The sequence below is a fragment of the Plasmodium chabaudi genome (genome assembly GCF_900002335.3).
Source record: "Plasmodium chabaudi chabaudi strain AS genome assembly, chromosome: 9".
Taxonomy (NCBI): Eukaryota; Apicomplexa; class Aconoidasida; order Haemosporida; family Plasmodiidae; genus Plasmodium; species Plasmodium chabaudi.
The window spans coordinates 743,108-766,523 of NC_030109.2; the positions used below are offsets into that span (position 1 = coordinate 743,108).

General features: G+C 23.3%; 4 protein-coding genes across 4 annotated transcripts; 3 read left to right on the forward strand and 1 right to left on the reverse strand.

The window, feature by feature from the left end:
• Nucleotides 1-692: 692 nt before the first annotated feature.
• Nucleotides 693-6,302, reverse strand: PCHAS_0919100 (conserved Plasmodium protein, unknown function; the record flags this gene model as incomplete). Its single annotated transcript, XM_737837.2, has 1 exon — nt 693-6,302. The coding sequence occupies one exon, from the start codon at nt 6,300-6,302 to the stop codon at nt 693-695; it is 5,610 nt and encodes a 1,869-aa protein (XP_742930.2).
• A 4,357-nt stretch (nt 6,303-10,659) lies between these two features.
• On the forward strand, nt 10,660-16,409 carry PCHAS_0919200 (calcium-dependent protein kinase 7, putative; the record flags this gene model as incomplete). The annotated part of the gene is made up of 2 exons (XM_016798129.1): nt 10,660-10,764; nt 10,956-16,409. The coding sequence occupies 2 exons, from the start codon at nt 10,660-10,662 to the stop codon at nt 16,407-16,409; spliced, it is 5,559 nt and encodes a 1,852-aa protein (XP_016655378.1).
• A 1,694-nt stretch (nt 16,410-18,103) lies between these two features.
• On the forward strand, nt 18,104-20,620 carry PCHAS_0919300 (leucine-rich repeat protein; the record flags this gene model as incomplete). Its single annotated transcript, XM_016798130.1, has 4 exons — nt 18,104-19,962; nt 20,068-20,195; nt 20,285-20,394; nt 20,561-20,620. The coding sequence occupies 4 exons, from the start codon at nt 18,104-18,106 to the stop codon at nt 20,618-20,620; spliced, it is 2,157 nt and encodes a 718-aa protein (XP_016655379.1).
• Nucleotides 20,621-21,172: 552 nt separating this feature from the next.
• Nucleotides 21,173-22,933, forward strand: PCHAS_0919400 (RING zinc finger protein, putative; the record flags this gene model as incomplete). The annotated part of the gene is made up of 1 exon (XM_737428.2): nt 21,173-22,933. The coding sequence occupies one exon, from the start codon at nt 21,173-21,175 to the stop codon at nt 22,931-22,933; it is 1,761 nt and encodes a 586-aa protein (XP_742521.2).
• Between the last annotated feature and the right edge of the window lie 483 nt (nt 22,934-23,416).

Below are 23,416 nucleotides of genomic sequence, written 5' to 3' on the forward strand. Positions count from 1 at the left end.
ATGACAAAATTGAGCATTCATATTTTTGTTCTTTATTGTAACCTTAAAGGGAATTCCCCAAAGGGTAAAATGCTACACCCATTTTTTCCCGATTTTTATAAAAATAAGAACTATATTAACTGAAATTAGTACGTTATTCAATTATAGCAATTTCATTTTATTTTATCACAAAACTTATTTATTAACAAATTATAGTGTTTGTGGTATTAAATTTAAAAAAAAATAATAAAAAATAAAAGAAATTAATACAATTAATGTTGAAAAAAATAAAACTATACCTATGCTCAATCGTCTCCATATATAGTGTTGTATGCATAAATACAAAAAAAATGTATATCTTTTTATACTATATATAGAGTGTGTCGGATAAGCCGAGAAAGGTGAAAAATTATACGAAAAAATATAAGACAAATAAATTAAGAATTCTAATAAATACATATACATATGAAATATATTATATATAATAATTTTCTCTGAAAATATACAATTATATTATCCTTCTATAGAAAATTATCATGTTATTCAACAATAATATATATGTATATATGCACATATACACATGTCTTAATAACACACTTCTGAAGGTATGTAAACACAAAGATAGAGAACAATAAAACAATATCTCTATATTCGCTTTAAAGTTTTTGTTTTCTAAAAAGGATGTTTAAAATTTTTTTATATATGCCACCAATTTATAGCATATCACCTTTTCTTCTTCGCACAATTGAATTTTGATAGAAATTTTTAATTTGATCTTTTGTTTTTCCAAACGATTTTAGTGCTAAAAATAAAGAGTCCCAATTTTTTCCATCTTTTGAAAATGTGTCAAAATAAATTTCTTTTTCTCTATCAGTCCATTTTGTTGCTGTTTTCCGTTGGGCGTTACTTTTTAATGGATCCAAATAATCGTCATCATAATTTTCCATTTGCTGGTGATTCAAAGGATTAACCATAGAATATTTACTATTATCATTTATATTGTTATTATTTCCTAAACCCATATTATAATCTGGGTTAGTGTTATTAATATCTAAAGGCATATAATTATCTCCTATAATATTTCCATTTTTATAATCCATTTCTGAATAATTGCCAATAGGAGCAATTCCCCCAGAGTTAATATCATCTTTTCTTTCTACTTTATCATAATAATAATTTTCATCATAATTACCATTATATATATCTTTATTTTTATTTATATTAGCATTATTTTTTTTGGCGTATTTCATTCGAATTTCATCTTTTAATTTTTGTGCATATTCACGATAATCTATTTCCTTATAATTTCCCTCTGCCTGAGAAGCATACTTATTATTCTTTTTTGGCTTAGTATTTTCTTCATTATAATATATATTTTCCGTTGGATGCTCATCATTTGTTTTTTCATAAACATTTCCATTATAGCCTTTTACTCCGTTTAATAATTTTTTTTTCGACATATTATATTCAGATAAATCTTGTATTGGTCTTTTGCTTGTTCTATTATTTTTTCCCTTTTTTTCAGGCACACTATTTGCTACATTAACTTTTGATACTGTACCATTTTTGCTTACTATTTTTTCTTTTTGTTGTGCTAATAATTTCTTTTTTTTTAAAATCTTTTTTTTTATTCCTTTTTTTAATTTACAATCAAAATATAGAGAAGCGGACTTTTGGCTAGCTGTATAATTTTTATTCAAATTTTCATTATTTCTTTGGTTCATATTTTTTAAAAATTCAAAACATTTGTATAAACTTTCTTCACATCCTTCAATCTGAGTATTTTTGCCACATAAGTTTTTATTAGCATTGGGAATTTGCTCGTTATTATTATAATCAAATTCTTCTCTTATATCCTCCATATTATTTTCAATATTATTTTGATGCCCATTTATGTAACTATGATTATTTCCTTTACCATCTTGGTAAGTTTTATTATATTGGTCTATATTATTATGTGACTCTAAATCTTCTGTATATAAATTTGTTTCCCTTCTTTCCAACTCTAGATTTTCTTGATTGCTTTCACTTTTTAATAAATAATTTTTTTCATTTTGAAGGTAATTAAAACAAGAATCTTCGTTATTTGTTTTGTTTTTTTGAGGCGAAGTATTATTAAGGGGTCCATCTGATATGCCATCTGGTATTTTCTTAACATTATAATTTGCTGCATTATTTTTTTTTTTTTTTTCATCTTTTTTTTTATCATCTTCAAGATTTTCATTATACTTTATTTCAATAATATCCGAATTAACTCCCTGATAAATGTCGTCATCATTTTTAATTAAAAAACATAATTTCCTATTTGAACTTAAAATAAAGCTATAATTTTGTGGAACTATATATCCATCAGACATATTTTCAAGCAATATTCCTTTGGTTAAACTATTATTATAATAATTATGTTTATTAATAGGGGCTTTATTTGGTAAATTTTTACCAGACATATTTTTATATGTTTTTTCAAAAAGCTTTTTAAAGAAAATTCTCATACTTATATAATTACCATTAACATAATTTGATTCTTCAAATTCAGTTTTCATATTATTATTTTCTAATTTTTTTAATAATTTATTCACAATTTCTTCTTTCAAATTTTTTTTACTTACATCATTAACTGATGTTAAGCATTTTTTGGGCCTTTTCATTTTACTTTCTGTTAATGTTAATAATATTTTTTTTAAATTAAAAAAATTTTTTGTTGTATAATAAAAATCAACACATTGTTTTGTATTTTTAAATTCTAAGTATTGACTTATCTTTTCAAAATTCTTAGGGTATGTAAAATATTTATCTAAAAATGTTCTAATTTCTTGTTTATTCCAAATGTTATTTTTTTCATATAAAATATCTTCATTACTAAAATATTGTGACGGTTCATCAACCTGTACACTATTATTATGTCGATTGTTTCCTCCTATCTTTTTATTTAATGTATTGTTCAAATTATTTTCTACATACAATTTATCTTGATTTTCATGTTTACACATACTATCATTGATGCAATTTTGATCATCAGGTTTTATTTGCAATGCATTATTAGTGTTGTTGTATATAACATTTCTTTCTAGAGCAAATATTGATAACATAATATTTTGCATACAATAATAATATGGATATATAGATGAAAAATGAAAAAGCCTGCTTGTTTTTATATCACTAAAAAATATGCAATGTTTTCTCCAATTTACACATGGCCCCGTTAAATTAGCATATTTAATATTCATATATTCTTTTTTCTTTTCTTTTTTTTCTAATAATTTATCATCATAATTACTACTCTTATCACATACTGTCAAAATATTATATGCTAAATTTTTATTATTATGTTTAAACCCACATGGTAAAGGAACAAAAATATTAGGATGATCATATGCTCGTACTGGTAAAATTCCCCATGCAAATATATTTTTTTTCTCTCTTTCTTTTTCATGTATATCAATATCTTCTTTCCATAATTTATATATTTCTTTATAAACTTTTGAATGCTCTTTTAATGTTTTTTCAAGTCGAGTTTTTCTATCTAAATAATAATCATAAAAGTGCACAACACCAATAGGAATATATTTATTTCGAATTTCAAAATTAAAATCACGATTTTCTATTTGACAAATATAGTATTTTAATATTATTTCATCGGAACAATTATTATAACTTAGCATATGATTATAAATCATTAAATATTCTGTTTCTATCGTTTCTCTTTTTAATTGGTTATCATTTTGTAAATTATTATTTTCACTATCCAAATTATTACCATTATCATTCCAATTTTTATTTGCCATGCCAGTTTGCATCAGCATTTCATTGTCAAATACACAAAAAAAGTTTTTCTTCTTCCTTTCCCTTTCCTTCTTCTTCTTACTATTATAACCATCAACTTGATTCCCTTTCTTAGATACATATTTCTTCTTATTGTATAATTCACTCTTATTACTACTCATGTTTTTAATTTGGTTTTTAGATATATATTTTTTATTTAATGCATCATCATTATTTTGAGATGCTTGACAATAATTTGATTCATTATATTCATTATTATTATTATTCATTTCAGCTTCTTTTTCTTTTTTAATTTTATTATGTTCAATTTTTTTCATCTTTTTCATTTCATAATCTCTCATTCGCTCTTTTTTATTATAAATAATTTTCGTTTTTTTATTTCCTTTAATATAATATAATGCATATTTTTTATTTATATAATTTAATAAAAAAGATGGAGTAAAAGGTGATGCTGGGACAGTATATTTTGTTTTTTTTTTTATAATTTTTTCTAAATGAATCATAATATCTTCTACATCATAATTAGCAGGATCATACTCCAAAATATCAACCTCACAATAATTATATTTTCTTTTATCATGTGAATCTTTTCTATTTAAATAATTTAAATAAATGTTATTAAAAAGATAACAATCATCCACTGCTTTTATTGTATTGATGTTGTTTTTGCTTTTTTTTTTTTTTTTATATTTACTTCTATTAAAGATATTTTTATATTTATATATACATGATCCTACTTGTATATTATACTTATCAAAATTTATTTCATTTTCATTTTTTATATTTTTTTTTTCTTGTTTTTTTTCTGAATGGTTATCATCAGTAGATACGCATCCATGTCCTTGTCTCTCTTCATAATCATCTTCATCGTAATCTTCATCTTCTCCGTTTTCGTTACCTTTTTCATTACATGTTTCTTCTTTTTTTACACAATTTTTTGCATCCATTTTAGCTATATCATCATCATGTTTTTTACTATTAGATGCAAAACTCATATTCCAATTTTGTTCATTTTGTTCAACCCGTCCATTATAGAAAGTGTCCAAATCATTTAACGGGAAATTTAAAATCAGTTTTATTTTATGATTCTTTTTTAAATTTAATAATTTTTCAGGAATATATTCTCTTTTAACATATATATAAATATAATTATTTTTTTCAAAACCATTATTATCATTATGATTGTTATAATATTCTTCTTCATTATTTTCATAATTTTTTTCATACATGAATTTTTTAGGGTTTGATAAATAGCATCCATCAGATATTGCATATTCATAAAACCGGTTTCTTTTCTGGTTTTTAATATCATCATTTATATATAATTTATCTTTTTTTTTATCAATAACTTCACAATAAAATATTCTACTTATACTAGATAAAAACGTTAATATATTTGATGTAATCGTTTTGGTATTAGTTTCACCGACGTTTTTATTTATTTCTTTTTTCATAGAAATCCAATAAGCTTTATTTTTGTTATTGTCAACTCCAAAGTTTGACGAATTGTAAAAGTTACTATCATTGTATGCATGATAATTATGATTATTACTTTTTATATTGATTTTATTACTGTTTATATTTTTGAATACTTCTTTTTCTGCTTCACTTGAATTGGGAATACATCCATCTACGCCTAAGGACGCGCTTGCATTTTGCTCAGACGTATATTCTGTGGAATTATTTGGATTTATATTTTCTCCAACCTTTCCATCTTCGTGTATTCCTTCTATTTCGTTATTTAATTTATCTTTTTCATTTATTAACTTTCTCTTCTTTTTTTTATTCTTATCATTATTAAAAAAAATAGAACGAAGTAACTTTCTTTTTTTTTTTAATTTTTTTTTTTCCTTTTTATATATTATACTATTATTGCTGTGATCAAACATTTGATCACAACAATTTGTTTCTTTAAAATATTTATTTTTTGATAAAGCATTAAATAAATCCATAATTATTGAATTTTTAATTTTTAAATTATCAATTAAAAAATCATTATGATAGCATTTATTATTCATACATAAATTATTATCATGAAACATTTGTAAAGGGGTAACTGAATTAACATAACTATGTGATGAATGTGAATGTGATGTTTTTTTTTTTTTCTTTTTCCTTTTTTCATATCTTGTAGTTCTTTCTGTTTCATGCTCTATACATTCATCCTCTTCAACTTGTTCGTCTTTATTGTATGTTTTTAATCCCTTTTTATTATTTACAATATTGGATTTTATTAAATCCCTTTCTATTTTTAATATAGCTATATCATCATTATTTTCTTCATTAGTAATTCGTATTTTTTTAGAAATTTTATTTATCAACTTTTTAAATACTTCTATGTTATTTCCAACATCTACAGTATTTAAATATTTACTAATATTAACTAAATCATTGTATTGACTATCTAATTTATGTAATCTCGTTTTCATTCGTCGTTCCAGCTTTTTTAAAATTATTTTTTTTATAATTTTCTTTTTCTTCATCTTAGCGGAGTGTGGCTCTCCATATTCATTTTTTTGGGGGGGATGGGGTTCATTCATTTTATTCTGGCATTATGTATACATATAAATGGGTATCCCCCCACGCAAGCGTTTATTTCTCAATTCAAACAAAAATCTGAAGACAATACTATGAAAGAGCTGTTCACGGAGTCTTTCATTTACTCAAAAATATAAACAGATAAACGGAAACATATAAGGGTTTTAATATATATGCCCAAACATATACATATATATAACTAAAAAATACAAATATACATATAGATAATATATTTGCTATAAGAAGTTCCAATTGATGTAATTATAAATATGTTTATATTACTCTATTAATTTAAAAAAAACAATTGTCATAAATGTATAAGTATTATTAAAATAATCTACGAATTTATGAATTCAAATATATATGAAATATCCACAAAAATGTAGAAAAATCATCTTTTATGCATAATAACTTTATGAAAATATTATAAAAATTAGATATATTAAGTAAATTTTATATTATATATATAAAAAAAGAAATAGAGGAATTTGGGCCATTATATTTCAATAATATTAACAAAATCGTATTTTCATTAATATAATATGTATGTAAATATATCATACAAATTTATTTATATTTTTTTTTATGATTTAAGCGGCTTACAAAATACGATGCTCTATTAAATCATTGGATTTTTCTTTAAAAAAAAAAAAAAAAAAAAAAAAAAAACATGATACAATTTTATATATAGGAATTATTGAAAATGATCTTTCCCTTTATATATTTTTAAAAGATTAATTATTTATATTTTTCAATTATTTGGTTGAAAGTTTTAATGATACTTTTTTTAGTTTGATATATATTCCTTTTTTTTCTTTTTTTAAAATTTATAAAACATTTCAAAATCTTCTTTTTTGTTAGTCCCCCAAATTTATCAAAATGGTCATTAAAATTTTGTAGAATTATAAACTCTCTACCTTTTCAATATTTTTCAAAATTTTCATAATTAATGTATATTTTTCGCACTTTTCATAATTTTGATTATTTTTCCCTCTAACTTATTTCTTTTCTTTTTTATATGAAAGTCGCCATTATTATAAAGAATACAATGTGCATATATCTTTACAGCAGTAAAGAGGCACAACTATATATTTAATAGTACCAGTTAAACATAATATCATCCCCCCAAAAAAAACAAAATCGTTCCTTTAGTTTGACTTTATCCCTTATTACGTTATATATTTTACCCAAATAAAAATACCAGAAAGCTATATTTTTGCTAATAAAAAACATCAACTTTTTAAATCGATACGATACGAGTTCTCAAATTTTGTTATTAGTCATATGCTGTATTATATGAAAAGTCGCACAAAAATACAATCAGTGATATTTATCACATTCAATCATAATTAAGCGAAGTATTATACGACTTATATATATATGGTCTTTTCCGATTATTATAAATACATTTTAAAATTGTAACATCATTAATTTTTCGTAAAAATAGTGAAAAATTTTAAAATTATAATGTATACAAAAAAAAAATTATCCTAAAGACATACAGTACAAAATACAACATATATATGTATGCATACATATGTTCATATTCCTTTAGCACAAGGATTGTACATATTATTTATAAACAAATTGTATTATGTAATTCAAATAAAAAAAAAATACTTGTTATATGTATATGTACTATATGTGTGTGTCTAATATTTAAATAATTCCAAGTTTTACTACTGTTACAATTTCCCTTTAAAGTTTACAATCAAAAATAATAAAAAAAAATATAAAGATGAAATATAATAACAAGATTAACAATAGTGTTTTAATAGTAACTTTTTAATACTATATATAAAGAACGGAATTTATACAATACTATATGTTATATGTATACGTTTTTACTGCTATTCAGCATAATAATATTTTCATTAGATAGGAAATAATGGAAAAAAAAAATTATTCATTTATTTTACTTCTTTGTCTTCTAAGTTAAAGTATTTCTTCTGTATTTTATTTTTTAGAATAATATGTATATCCTCTATATGTGTTTTTTCTTATAAAAATTTGTAATAATTTTTTTTTATTTTTTTCTTTTAAAAAAATTGGCGAATAATATATCGAGATCTATATACATTTTTTAAATTTTATTTTAATTATCTTCTAGTATATTATTGAAATACATGAATGTTTCTTATAATGTTATTATATATAATTTTTTAAGAGTTTATTTACCAATTGTTTCAAAAAATGTGGTACACTATATTTTTAAAGCGCGTGCCTATATTATGTATATATTTTTTTACGTACAAATTTTCTATGTAAATTATATATATGCATTGGGCCATTTCGTACATATATAATTATCCGAACGACGTATAAATTCATCGCACTATACATATATACTTATGGGAAAAACACCTGTATTTTTTATGCAACATAAGCGTATATATATATATATTATATATAATAGATTTATTAAAGCGTAACAAAATTTATATAGCAATTACTGCATATCTTTTATGTTTTTCAAAAATCTTTTTTACTATTTGATGCATTCCCTTTTCATTGATTTTGCATACTTTTTTCTTTTTATTTTTTTTAATGAAAAAAATATAAGCTATATTTTTACTTTTAAAAAAATTACAAAAAAAAAGATAATTTTATAAATATTAATGGACTGATATTATTTAGCATTAAGCCAAGATAAATGCATAACTTTTGTGGCAGTAATAATGTAATAGTATTGCAATTACATCAGATATATATATAGGATTTTTTTTTACATATAAATCAAAAGAAGTACAGTATTATCTATGCATTGAGTATAGCATAAATATAGTATACTACAAAATATCACAGTGTTAACATTGGATATACATGTATATTATTTTATATGAATACATTTATGCCATCGCTATATATATAATAATAGTATCCTAAGTATTTATAGTAAACGAGTTATATACAATGTACATTTTTAAAACTCGCTATCCATTTTTTTTGTCGTTTTATAACCAATTTAGTAGTATATAATAAAATTTATATATTGTAACAAACCATAAAAAAAATATATTTATAAGTACTTGTAAGCTTAGATTAAAAATCAATAAAAGTATGTATGAAACAATGATAAATAACCAAATAAAACATATTAAAACTTATAATTGTAGAAAGGGAATTACTTCATAAATTTTATTTATATGTTGTATTATTTGAATGTTACAGTACAATTTTATAATTATACATGTTTTAGATTAACACACATTTTTATATTTATTTTTTTGATGATACTTGCATTAAGACATTTTTAAAATTTTCATTGAATATATATCGATTAGAGTTGTTAACAATTTACATTATTTATATAAATTATTATATACTATATATGCATGAAATAAATACACACATAACTATATAAAATAAACAACTCTTATAGATTATGTTTATTAAAATTGCGAACATAGAGCTTATATAAAAGATAGTAGTCTTATATTAAATTTTGTATACATATTATATAGTGTCTTAAAACATTTTTTTTATATTATGTTTTTATCCTCCTATATGTGGTTATATATAGAAATATACTAGCATTTTTTTTTCTTTTTACATTAAAATTATAAGTATACAATTTTTGTAATTTTGATACTTTTTTGAAAAACAAAAAGGAATTAATTTATAAATAGAAAAACTGTTTATTGTCTGTTACATATTAATATAGTGTGTAAAAAATAAAAAGGAATAAATCAAAAATTGTTTAAAAAACATAATATATACCCTACATAGTAATTAACGAAATAATTTATCATGGCTTCCCCATATTAATTAATTTTTTTTAAATATTATTAATTGTGCCAATTTTGCATATTATATCTCCTATTATTTCATAGTTACATTTCGTTTCGAATAATTTTTCTGTGGTTTATTTTCGTATTTTTAAAAATAAAATGTGTTTTTTTTTGTGACAATAGGTAAATTATTTTATTGCTTGGTTTTCCTTGTAACATATTTGAAATTCACATACTGATTTGTGATATACACGTAGATCATTAAATTGCAAGGACATATATAGACATAGACTTATATGGATATCTATATTTCTTGTGTTTGTGTATTATGCTAAATTTTTATTCCTAGAAAACGTGAATCAAAGAATAAATAATTTTGTTTATTTTTTTACAACTAACGTAAATATATATATCCATACATAAGTACACGTGCATATATACATACTATAGAATGCTGAATTAAATTTATTACGAAATAAATATTTCCAACCTATTATTTACTACAATTGATTACTAATTAGTTTGTTTTCGTGCAAAATATATGTATATATACATATGTAATTGTCTTACCTTTTTAATAAAATACTTAAAATTTTTAATTAAGCTTTGAGTTAATTTTCCTTTTTAAATGGGTCTACAAACAGAGAAAGATAAAGAAAAGGATGACCCCAAGAAAAATTATAAATTATGTAGCAAAAAATTTGAAACAGATGAATTAGAGGTCCTCAAAAAGGTATGAAGGAAAAAATATATCTCTATATAACTTTGTGCATATACAAATTTTAATGAAATATGCCTAGTACGTATCTATTTACATGCTTTAATGGGCTCCATTTAGCATAACATAGTAAATCACATGGAGGCTTTATAACCATGTATCACCTTCTCGATTTCATAATTTTTCTTTTTTTATGGCATATGTAGATTTACAAGGAGCTTGGAAGTAGGTCAATCTCAAACCACATTGACAAGGAGACATTCCTCCAATTTTTCCCCTTGCCTGGCTTGTGGGGGGAGCGATTATTTTTAAAGTTCAATTTTAAAAATACCGGGTATATAGATTTTGAGGAATTTATAATAGGAATAGCTATATGCTGTAGAGGAACAAAAAGTGATAAAATAAATGTCCTGTTTGATATATTTGATTTAAATTCAGATGGATATATTCAAAAATCGGAGATGGTTGCTATGCTCTCAAATATACCATATATTCATAAATTAAAAAATATATTTTTTAAAAAATCAAATTCATCAAATTATTATGATGATAAATACGAAGGAAATTCAAATGGAGATCATAATGAAAGTTATAATGATGGATATAACGATGATTATAATTATGTAGATTATTATGACTATAATCAAAATAATAATAACAATAATATAGCTGTAAATAATAATAATCAACAAATTACTAATAATAATGCAAATTATTCAGACAGTTATAATGAATATTGTGATAGTGAACATGAGGATGAATATAATGATGATAAAAATGAAAATAACGATGAAAATTATTATTTTGATAAAATGCCTTCTGAAAAAAAAATTTCTAATGATAGTGCAAATTTAAAAGATATGCCTCAAGGGAATTGTAGTAAATGCTTAAAACAAAAAAATAGAATGATGTATAATGATAAATTATTAAGTATGAAAGAAATAGCTAAAAAAATACGAAAAGAAAAAAAACATCATCTTGAAAAATGCATAAAAGATATTCGAAGAGAACGATATGGTAATGATCTTGGAAATCAAAGAAGCAGTAATACTATACGAAAAAATAGTAGCATCATTACAAATAATTCCATTAGTAATTGTAAAAAAGATAAAAAAAACTTAATCAATAAAGCAGAAAGTGATGATAATAATAGTAATTCTTCTTCGAGCAGTGTTTCTAATGTTTTTACAAATGAAGATTGTGATTTTCATAATTTATGTAAAAAAAGAATAGTCAAAAATAGAAATCGTAAAAAAGGATCAAACAGTATGCAATATTTAAAAAATACCAACAGTGCATTTATGTCATCAACAAGTGATAGTTCTTATAGTTATGAAACTATTTCACGTATAGATAGTGATGAGATTGATAGCTTTAGTTCAAATAAAGAACAAAGGAATGGATCCGGTAGTGGAACCTCCGATTCTTTTATTAGCATATATGGCTATTTAATTAAAAGTAGGAATAGAACAGATATACCAAATAAAAAGCGTAAGGGCAAACATGAGCTAGATCATCGTTTACTAATAGAAAAAAGAAAAAACAGTTGGCATGGAAGTATACGGTCGAAATATACTCAGGATGAAAAAGATAAAGATATGGAAGGAAAAGAATCTGAAGAAGTTGAAAAAAAAAAAAAATCACAAGCGATAGATAATAATAGTAACAATAATTCAATCGAGCGTAAAGAAAGCGGAGACGAAAAAAAAGATCAAGATACAAGTAATAATAAAAATAATGATGCAGTAGAAAATAAAGAGAATGGAGTAGAAAAAAAAGAAAGCGGAGAAGAAAAGAAAGACCAAGATGCAAGTAATAATAAAAATAATGATGCAGTAGAAAATAAGGATAATGGGGTAGAAAAAAGGGAATCTAATTGGGAAAAAAAAGAAACCATTAGAAGTTCTTATAACAGAAGTGATGTAAATATTTATAAAAAAGAAAAAAAAATTGAAAAAAAAAGAAAATTATTTTCAAATGAATATTGCTTACCATCAAAAACAGCAAGAAATATATTAAACGATGAAGAAAACGAAGAATATTCTGATAAAAATGTTGATGTTGAAGAAATTGTTGATATAATGCTAGAAGAATGTGAATTTATGGATAATGATAAAATAACACAAATACAATTTAAAAGTGTTATACATAAATATGATTTTTTTTTGTATGTATTTTTTAGTTGCCTTCATGAAGATATATGGGGGTTACAAGGTAATGTATTATATGGTAGAGATTATATTAGCAATTTTGTAATAAAACCTGAAAATTTTAAAAATAAACAGATTGATGAAAATGATGAAATTATTACTGAAGACCTTTATTTTAAAATACGCCAACTATTTATTGTACAAGCTCCAGATTATGATTGTGTAAATGATAATTTATGTGTTAATTTTTTGAAGGAGAAAAGCTTAACAAATAATGGAATTGACTATCCTAGTGATGATCATACGGATAAGAAAAAGAAAGTTACTAACGAACCGGAAAATAATAATAAAACAAAAGAAGAAACCTCAAAAGATGCCGAAAAGGGGGGAAAAAATGACCAGCCAGGACAAGCTAAAGAAAATAATAATAATGCAAATAATGCCAAAGTAACACAAGCCGATATAAATGCTATAACTACTGACAAGGAATGTAAAATATACGCTCTAGAAGATAAAGATGCTACGAATAATAATCAAACTATCATTGAAAAAGAAAATGAAAAAGAAAAGAGGGAAGATGAACTAGTAAAAGAAGGCCAATTGGAAATAAAAATACAAGATAATGAAAACAAGGATACCCATGAAATAATAGCAAAAGAAATAACAGAGCCAAATAATATAAATACAGAAGAACCAATAAAACGTGAAGATATTTCTCAAAATAATTCTGATAGCATTATCAATGTAAATAATGCCAATTCACTTAATCCAAATGATAAGGAAAATTATGCAGAAAAAGAAGGAAGCCTTAATGAAAATAAAAATGATATGAATATTTTGCCTAAAATAGGAAGTAATACAAAATTAGTAATTCCAGATAATATAACACAAACACCAGGATACGAATGTGATTTTAATTTATTAACAAATTCAATGAATGATATATTTTCTAAAGAAATTGTAGAATTTATTCAAGCATCGAAAATTAGTTTCAACATTAGTGATGTACGTAAAGAAAGAAATCCACAACATAAAGATAAACATAAAAAAACAAAGAGAAATGTAGATAAAGTGAAAAATGATTCTAGTGCTTCTTTAACTATTAAAAAGAAACAAGGAGATGACCCTATTAATAATAACCCTACATTTTCAGATACTGAAAAAGAAAATCTAAAAAAAACAACCAATAATGATACAGAGATAGTTAATGAAATAATTAGTAAGAAAGAAATAGAAGAGAAAAACATTTTGGAGAATCAAAATATTAATGATAATGACACAAATCAAGCTCATCTAGATGTTGATTCTGATGATATAAGCAAAGAAATCAAGAAAAGTATTGTGGCAATAAAAATGGAAAGTTTTGTAAAAAATAGCGAACATAACAAAACTGTCGAACTAAAAGATGCGAATATTTCAACTGACCAACCAACTCAACATGATTCTACGAATGCAAATACAGAATTAAGCATACCTGCAAAAGTGGAAAATGATAATAAACAAGAAGAAATTCCTGGTACATCTTCAGACGCCCCTTTGGCTGCTCCTGTAGTAGTTTCAAGTGACATATCTACAGAACCAAAAGTAGCGAAAGAAAATGCAGTAGAAAAACCAGTGGAAGAGCAAAAAAGTAGTGAATTAGCAAACGAAATCGATGATAAAAATGGAATGAAAGTCAAAAAAGAAGAAAGCTCAAGTAACGAAGATGAAAGTTGTTTTTTTGAAGGTAAAAAAAAAAAAAAAAAAAATGATGTAGCAAAAAAACATGTAAAAGATAGTAATTTATATTCATGCCCTAATTGTAAAGGACCATTTTTAATGTGCCCAAATTGTCATAGTAGATATCCAAGATTTTGTGTTAAAGAAGATAAAATAGCAATGGAATGTGAATATTGTGATTGCGAACATTGTTATTTTTATAAGTGTATATATTGTAATTTTGATTTTCAAAAATGTTTAAATATGGTGAAAAAAAATTCATTAAAAGAAGGTATATTATATAAAATAGGAAAACATCTTCATCAATTTAAAGCAAGATATTATATATTGTTTGATAGTTTATTATATTATTATGATAAAAAAAATAATTTAAAACCTCGAGGGTTTATGTTTTTAGAAGGATGTTATGTTGAAGTTATACCTAAAAATGATAGTATAAATAAATATGGTTTTTCTATATGTCATAAAGGTACAAATCAAATACAAAAAAGAAACTTATATGTTAATACACATGAAGAAAGAGAAGAATGGTTACAAGCATTATATTCAACAACAAAACAAAATACTTTATATAATTTATATGAAATACATGAACAATTAGGACAAGGAAAATTTTCAACAGTCTACAGAGGAATCAATAAGCAAACAAATTCTGAATTTGCTATCAAAGTTATTAATAATAGATCTGTTTCAATTTATGAAAAAGAATTATTACGTAGTGAAATATCCATTTTAAGATTGTTGAGACATCCAAATGTTATATTTTTAAAAGAAATCATAAATACAAAAGAAACTTTATATATATCTATGGAATTAGTAAAGGGTGGTGAATTATATGATTTTCTATTATCTGAAACAAGATTAAGTGAAATACATGCTAATAAAATTATTTCACAATTAATAAAAACAGTTGCATATTTACATAAGTGTGGTATTATACATCGAGATATAAAACCTGAAAATATTTTACTAACTGATAAATCAAAAGATGCACAAATTAAATTAACAGATTTTGGATTATCTACATTATGTGCTCCTAATGAATTACTAAAAGAACCATGTGGTACATTAGCATATGTTGCTCCTGAAGTTATAACATTACAAGGATATAACCATAAAGTAGATGCATGGTCAATTGGAGTTATATTATATTTATTATTAAGTGGAAAACTACCTTTCCCAATTAATAAAAATACAGAAATGAATATTCAAAAAACGTATGTACTAAGTTTTAGAGATAATATATGGAAAACTATCTCATCTTCAGCTAAAGATCTTATATCAAAATTATTGGAATTAAATGCAGAAAAACGAATTTCAGCTAGCGAAGCTTTAGAACACATATGGATAAAAAATCCAACTGCTGTTATTAATGAAAACTCAGTTATTTATAAAAACGAAGAAATTAATATTTTAAATTTACAAGATGTTAGTGTAAGTACATTTAATATACCAAAATATGCACCATATCATGCAGAACAAAAAAAAGTTGAAGAAGAACCCAAAAATGAAAATGCCTATAGTTTTCATCAAGAGAATAATATGATATGTGAAAATAATTATTCCAATGATGATCCAATCATACCATTGCCATATAGTGGATCTATGATAAAAGAAACTACTGTAGATAAAAATCCTGCATTAAGTTCAAACGATCCCAATTCAGATAATAAGCAAGGTGTAAACATAGAAAATATGGATAATTCAGAAAATTGCAATACAGGTGAAAACAAGACGAATACCAACACACGTGATAATGAGCAATCGAAAGATGATTCAACAAATGTATAAGAAACCATGCACAATATTCAGTGAGAATTTCATTAAAAAGAAGCAAATGTATGGGTAGAAAAAAATATTTCTACCTGCACAATTTTGATCTCACACACATAGTACCTTTATATTGTATGCTTTATGTTTATGGGTGGAAGTGAATAAACTATTTTTTTTATTTATTTTATGTTTTTTGTGCACTTCCATGTGTATATGTATACTCCTATGAATGCATTAAAAATTATAAGCATAATTATTTATTTGCCTAACGTAATCCCTTTATATTGAATTTTTTTTTTCATTATTTTGGGGGTATGTGGAGTTTTATATTAGCTAGCTATATTGCATATATTTTTCTATATTTTATTTATTATTATTTTTTGAGAATATTTTGTTATTTATGTTATATATTCAATTTCATATATGCTACTGTATATCACAATATACAGAAGAGCATATATGCATATATCTATTTTTTAATAATTTGAATATAAGAAAAGTTAAACTAAATTTTAAAAGATATTTTAATTTGATTATATTAACTTTTTTCACTACAATATAAGGAATTTCACCATAAAATTTTATAATATTTTTTATTCCTTTTTGGTGATTTGCCAAGCTTTGTTTTTATGTTTATTATACGAAGCATAACGACATTTTTTCTTTTTTCGTATTTCAAAAGGGGTAAGGATAATAGCTATAATGAACTTTAAGACAGGATTTAAACAATAAGCACAATAATAATCAAAATTTAGAATAAAAATAAAGCTAAAATGAAGGTTAAAAAAAAATAAATATACACACATTCCTTTTAAGGAGACATTTTTAATATTAACTTTTGCTGAAGAATGTAATAAAAACAAATAAAGCCTCTTTTACATTCAAAGCTTTTGCTTTATTTTTCTTCCTACTTATTTTCCTCTTCAAATTTTGAATTTCCCTTATAATATATTGAAGTGTAAAAAAAATAATAAGATGAAATTCTTTCATTTTCTATTTAAAAAAATGCATAATATGTTCATTTAATTATTTCTCCTTCCATTTCATTTGATAAAAAATGATGAGTATATGTTTTACACATTGCAAATATAATAAAAATATATTTAATACATAAGATAGTGTAATGTAATATTTGCATATTGTGTATATATTGTATTCGTGTTTTTATGTAAAACTTAAAATGCATATGCCAGGGATATGGCAAATAAAATATTCTTTATGTGACAAGCTTATGCATAATTGACAGCCAATATAATCATATATATATATATACAAATTTTTAATCATTTATTTGCATATTTTATCAATTAATCATTTTTTAATTGGCTACTTTAAAAATATATATAACCTTTTTAATAATCATATGTATATGCAATAAAAAATACATTTCTTTTTAATTATTCTCATATCTTTAGCTTGATATTTTCCAAGAGAAAAATGATAAATAGCGATTTGTAATAAAACACATAAGCCATACACACACACAAAAACGTGGTTTATAAACAGTCATATAAATCGACTCTCCATTTATATATACATATTATGTCTGTAATCTGTCTCTCTTTATAATCTTTAATATTTTTATTTTACTTTTGTATTTGTTCCGAATTTTGCTACATTCTGGCTTCAGTTTCTTTTTTTTCAATCCCCCTAATAACTAAACATAAGAATAAAATGCAAAAAATTTGTTAAAAATATTTTCAAAAAAAAAAATGAATGATAAGAAAAATATAAATATAAGAGATTTTTTTAAAAATAATAATGTAAATCGTAAGGATGGAATACATAAAAAAAGTATTGAAAATGAAGTAAGTATAAAAAAAAAAAATATATGGTCTCTGTTTTCAAATGTAACTGAAACTCTCAAAGACAAGACCAATGAAGAAGGTGATAATGATAGTAGTGAACTGGATACAGATATATTTTTTACTCCTAGAAATATAACACAAAATATTGAGAAAAATACAAATAAAACCTTATTTAAAAAGACTCATGAAAATCCTGAAATTAAAAAAGAAATAGAAAACATAGCAAACAGCTTTAAACGTAAAAATAATATTTTATTAACTGATAAATCAGATAACACAATATTAAGTAGTATCCTATCAACCAAAAAAATCAAACTTAACTCTGAAAAAAACGATACCCCAACAACACCCACATATAATGCATATAAAGAGTTTTTTATGCGAATTAGAGATCAAAACAAAAATGCAGAAATAAACGATAGAAATACGGAGAATGGCGAAATAGAAGATAAAGAAAAAAAAACAATGCACACAAATATTATGAATATTAAAGTTTGTAGTAAAATAGAAGGTGATGACGTAAACAGTAGAATAATCAAATTAAATGAAAAAAATAATCAACTTAATAAATGCCATAAAATTATAACATCGAATCAGACAGGAAGTTATGCACCATATAAGACAGAATTAGTTACTTCTGTAAAGGAAGGAGATAATAAAATTTCATTTACTTCGATAATCAAAAAGAAAAATATATGTGTCCCTGTAAATAATCATAATAAAATGGAAATAAAAAAAAAATCAGACAATCTTATAAAAAGAACACATCATTTTAGTAAACATGATAAGTATGATATTTTTAATAATATAGGTGATGATGTATTTAGATATATATTTTCATGTATTGAAAATAAAAATTTGATGTTATTAAATAAAAGGTTTTGTAAACTTAGTCGTTTATTAAGAACAAAATTAATATATAATGAATCATTAAAAAATTCAATTTCTCCAGAAAGTATATTAAAAACAATATATTTTTCTGCAAACATTGAGATATTAGATTTATCAGGATGTTCACATATAAGCTCCCATCATTTTAATCTACTAGCTAATTCTAATCATGTCCAATTTAATAAAACTTTAAAAGTGTTATGTTTAAAAAATTGTAGTAAAATAACAGATTCAAACTTAAAATATTTACTACACAGATTTAAAAATTTGCAAACAGTCGATATAAGGAACTGCTATAAAATAAGTCATGAAGGTATATACCCATTAAAATTTAAAACGTCATTAAAAAAATTATATATGGGAAATCTTATATCTACCATTAATGTATCTAATTATCATTCTGACGACACTCTCAAAATATTGTTCAGCGCTTCCAAAAAATGTAATGCACCTAGTGTCGATAACAATTACAACACAAATATGAATGAGCCAAACTCTACTAGTATGGTAGAAGAAAATATACAACTAGATACACCATTGACCAATCTAATATGCCTTGAAATAACATATACAAAAAATCTTACAGACATTTCAAATTTATATATGATCGGAAAAAATTTAAAAATACTTAATTTAAAAGGATGTAATATTGATAATTCTTCATCCATTATTTTTAAAAATTTTCCAAACCTTTTAGCTTTAAATTTGGCTGATACTAAAATATCAAATGATGTCATTGAAACTGTATGTAATACCTCAAAAGGCTTGAAAACACTTGATATATCAAAAACATTTGAAATACGTAATAGCACCATTTTTAAAATACCCAGATATTTAACAGGGCTAAAAAAAATAAAAATTGCCTCTCTCTCGTAAGTTAAATAAATTAATGCATACATAAATATGTATTATCTTTTATTGTATATAGCCATTAATCTATTTACATATACTAAACCCAAATAATTTTTTTTTTACAGAAATGTAGACAATTTTTGCATAAGAGAAATTTTTAAGTATTGCAAAAATTTAACATCAATCGATTTTTCAAACTGCTGGAAAGTCAATAACAGTTTTTGCAATGTGAATGGGCTAGAAATAGCATCAGGTAAGTATACTAACATAGCTTTTTTACGTATTATTAAAAAACAAGCGAAAGTTCTTTTATTTACAAATTGAATGCAATTTTACTTATAGGAAATAAATTAAAAGATGTTGGAGCATATCAATGCTCAATTGATAGATCAGTGTGCGAAGAAGCTTTATTAAGAATGGGGTGCACATCCATCCGTGTTCATATTTATAACGTAAAAATACATTAAAACTACGACATAGTATTGTATACCCAATCTTTGTTCCATCCTTTTTCACATTATTATTTACGAATTCAATGTACTAGCTATATATATATAAGGATATTTTGCACTTTCATACAAATAAATTACTATACTTTTATTATTCATTCATTTACAGGAGTTGAAAATGTTTGAGACATCAATTTATACCGACATTGAATCCCTTGAGCAGGATTAAAAAATATATGGGCACGGTATAATACCCATATTTTGGAAATTCCTTTAAAATAATTAAATTTGTTAATATCATTTATTTTTTTTTAAGTTAAAATTCGATTTATAATTTTTTTTAAGTATTTTCATATTTTATTAACTTTGCGCAAATTGCATATTTTTTTATTTTCCACGTTTTTTTTTTTTTTTAAATATATCCTTTTTTTTCGTAGTGCATAAAATAAATAGACCTTCAAAAATGCGCATAATAATATTATATGCAAGTTTATTAATTTAATATATAATTACATAAAAATATAATATCATGAATGATAACATAATTTTTAATAATATATAATTTCTTTTTATATTTTTAATCAATAATAAAAAAAAAGAATATATAATTTTTCCATAAAATAATTAAAAAAAAAATTTTCAAATAATATAACCGAATAGTAAATAAAAAATAATATGCAATAATATTAAATTCCTAAAAAGTAATTAAAAACACAAAATATAATCATCAAATATATAATGAAAAAAATTAATACAAAAAGTATTAATTAATTATATCGAAATGACTGAGCAGAGAAAATTAAAGGATAATTTTCAACCAGCTGTAAATTCTTCTATGCATGAAGGAAATGAAAAGAATGAAGGGAAGGAAGTAAAAGAAATAGCAGAAGCTAACAAAACGAACGAGGTAGGTAGTGTCACACTTAAAAGTACCGAACCAAACAACACAGATGATATTAAGATGGAAGATAATACTACCGAATCGAACATAAATGAATGTTCAAATGCTGAAGCAAATATATTCGAGGATGCAAAAGAATATGATGAAAACAATGAAGAGGAACTTGTAAAAAAACAAAATACAAATAATAACAATAATAATTCAAATAAACATTCTGATCATAATAACAAAGATAATGAAAAACAAATATCATCAGATCTTGAATGCGTAATATGTATGAAACTTTTAATAATGCCTGTGACAATACCTTGTGGTCATAATTTTTGTAGAGATTGCTTAGAGAAAGCAAAAGAATATAATGACACATGCCCATTATGTAGATCATCTATGGGTGATAAACAAAATGTTAATATATTATTGGCAGAATTAATAAAAGAAAAATATCCAAAAGCATATGCAAAAAGATTAAAAGAAATTGAAATTCTAAGAATTGAAAAAGAAAAAAAAGTATTACAAGAAAGATTTGATGCTATTAAAAATTCTTCTATGATACCCATCTTTAAAGCACCATTATCATTTGGTCCATATTTTCCTGGAGAGATTTTTCATATAAATATTTATAATAAAAAATTTTTAGATCTTGTTGAATTAGTATCTAACGAAGGTACATTTGCTATTACCTCTAATAATAACAAACATAATGACAAAATGTATGGCATTCATGTTAAAATTTTAGAGAGATGTATCACGACTCAAGCATTTATAGTTAAATGCGTTGCTAACTATAGAGTTATTTTATATAATATAATATATTTTAGTCAATATGATTATGATATAGCTAGCCATTCACCTTTATTCGATGAATCGATCCCTGTGAATTTTTTTGATTATAATTTAAATGTCCGCTCAGATGTAACTGATTCTGAATCTAAAACAATTACATCTCAGATAAATACATCTAACAATAATTCATCTACTATTTCTTCTACAAATAATGGCAATATTAGATGCCGAAAAGAATCAAAATATAGCTTTATTGACGAAGAAATAATAAAATTAGATGCATTAAAAAAATTATTAAATAAAATTGAAGTTGAAGATGATATAAAATCCATTTCATTTTATTATGAACAATATAAAGATATTGTTTATAATGAAAAAGATAAAACTGCTACTACAAGCCATGCAGATAGTAATAATCCTATATATGCTGCACAAAAATATTATTCTTGTATTATTTTTTCAAGAATATGTTTATTATGTATAAAATATCAATTAAACCGTTTTGGAAATGCAGGATTCCGATTATTTAATTCAAAATTTAGAAATATAAAATTAACATCATCTGAACCATCAAATGAAGAATTAGAAAATTTTTCTTTTTCGTTAAGTAGTGCTATTATATCTAGATCTATACAAAAATGGACATGGTTTAAAACAACAAATACTACTGAAAGATTAGAAAGCATAACACAATATTTTTTAAAAAAAAAAAATAAAAGTATTCTTGCTCTTGATAATTCACGATCTCCTATTATTCATAGACTCTTTATGCTAGATTCCATTACCTCTTCTTTATTAATTCTTGTATTTATTTCTTTTGTTGTTTTTGTAAAATATGTTTTTTACTATAATACATAAGAAAATATATACAATATTCCATATATAGTCCATTTCTCAGTTATTGCTTTGTTTTTCATTGTTTTTTTTTTATAGCATAAATTATTTCAATGTGCAATATGATTCTGTCATTTTTGCCCCTACACTACTTCATTATTTTTTAGTCGATTTTTTCGAATTTTTTAATAACTTGTATTAACCTTTTTCAATCAAACTAAACACTCTGTTATTTTTTTTAATTTATCATCAAAATTTTATTATAACGCCAGCATTTTATGGCCCTTGCATAATCAGCAAACATTTTAAATCGTAATAAGCAAAGGCCTAATAAGATATTTGTAAACCCGTTTTACTAATATTTTAAAGAAAAAGAAAATACGTCAAAAATGAAACAAATTGCTCTCACATACGTTTGTACATTGGCAAAGTATTATTAGGCACGAAAATGAACAGAACTCTTATCATTTCTCGTTAAGGTTTTATTTTTATAGTATATAATTACTA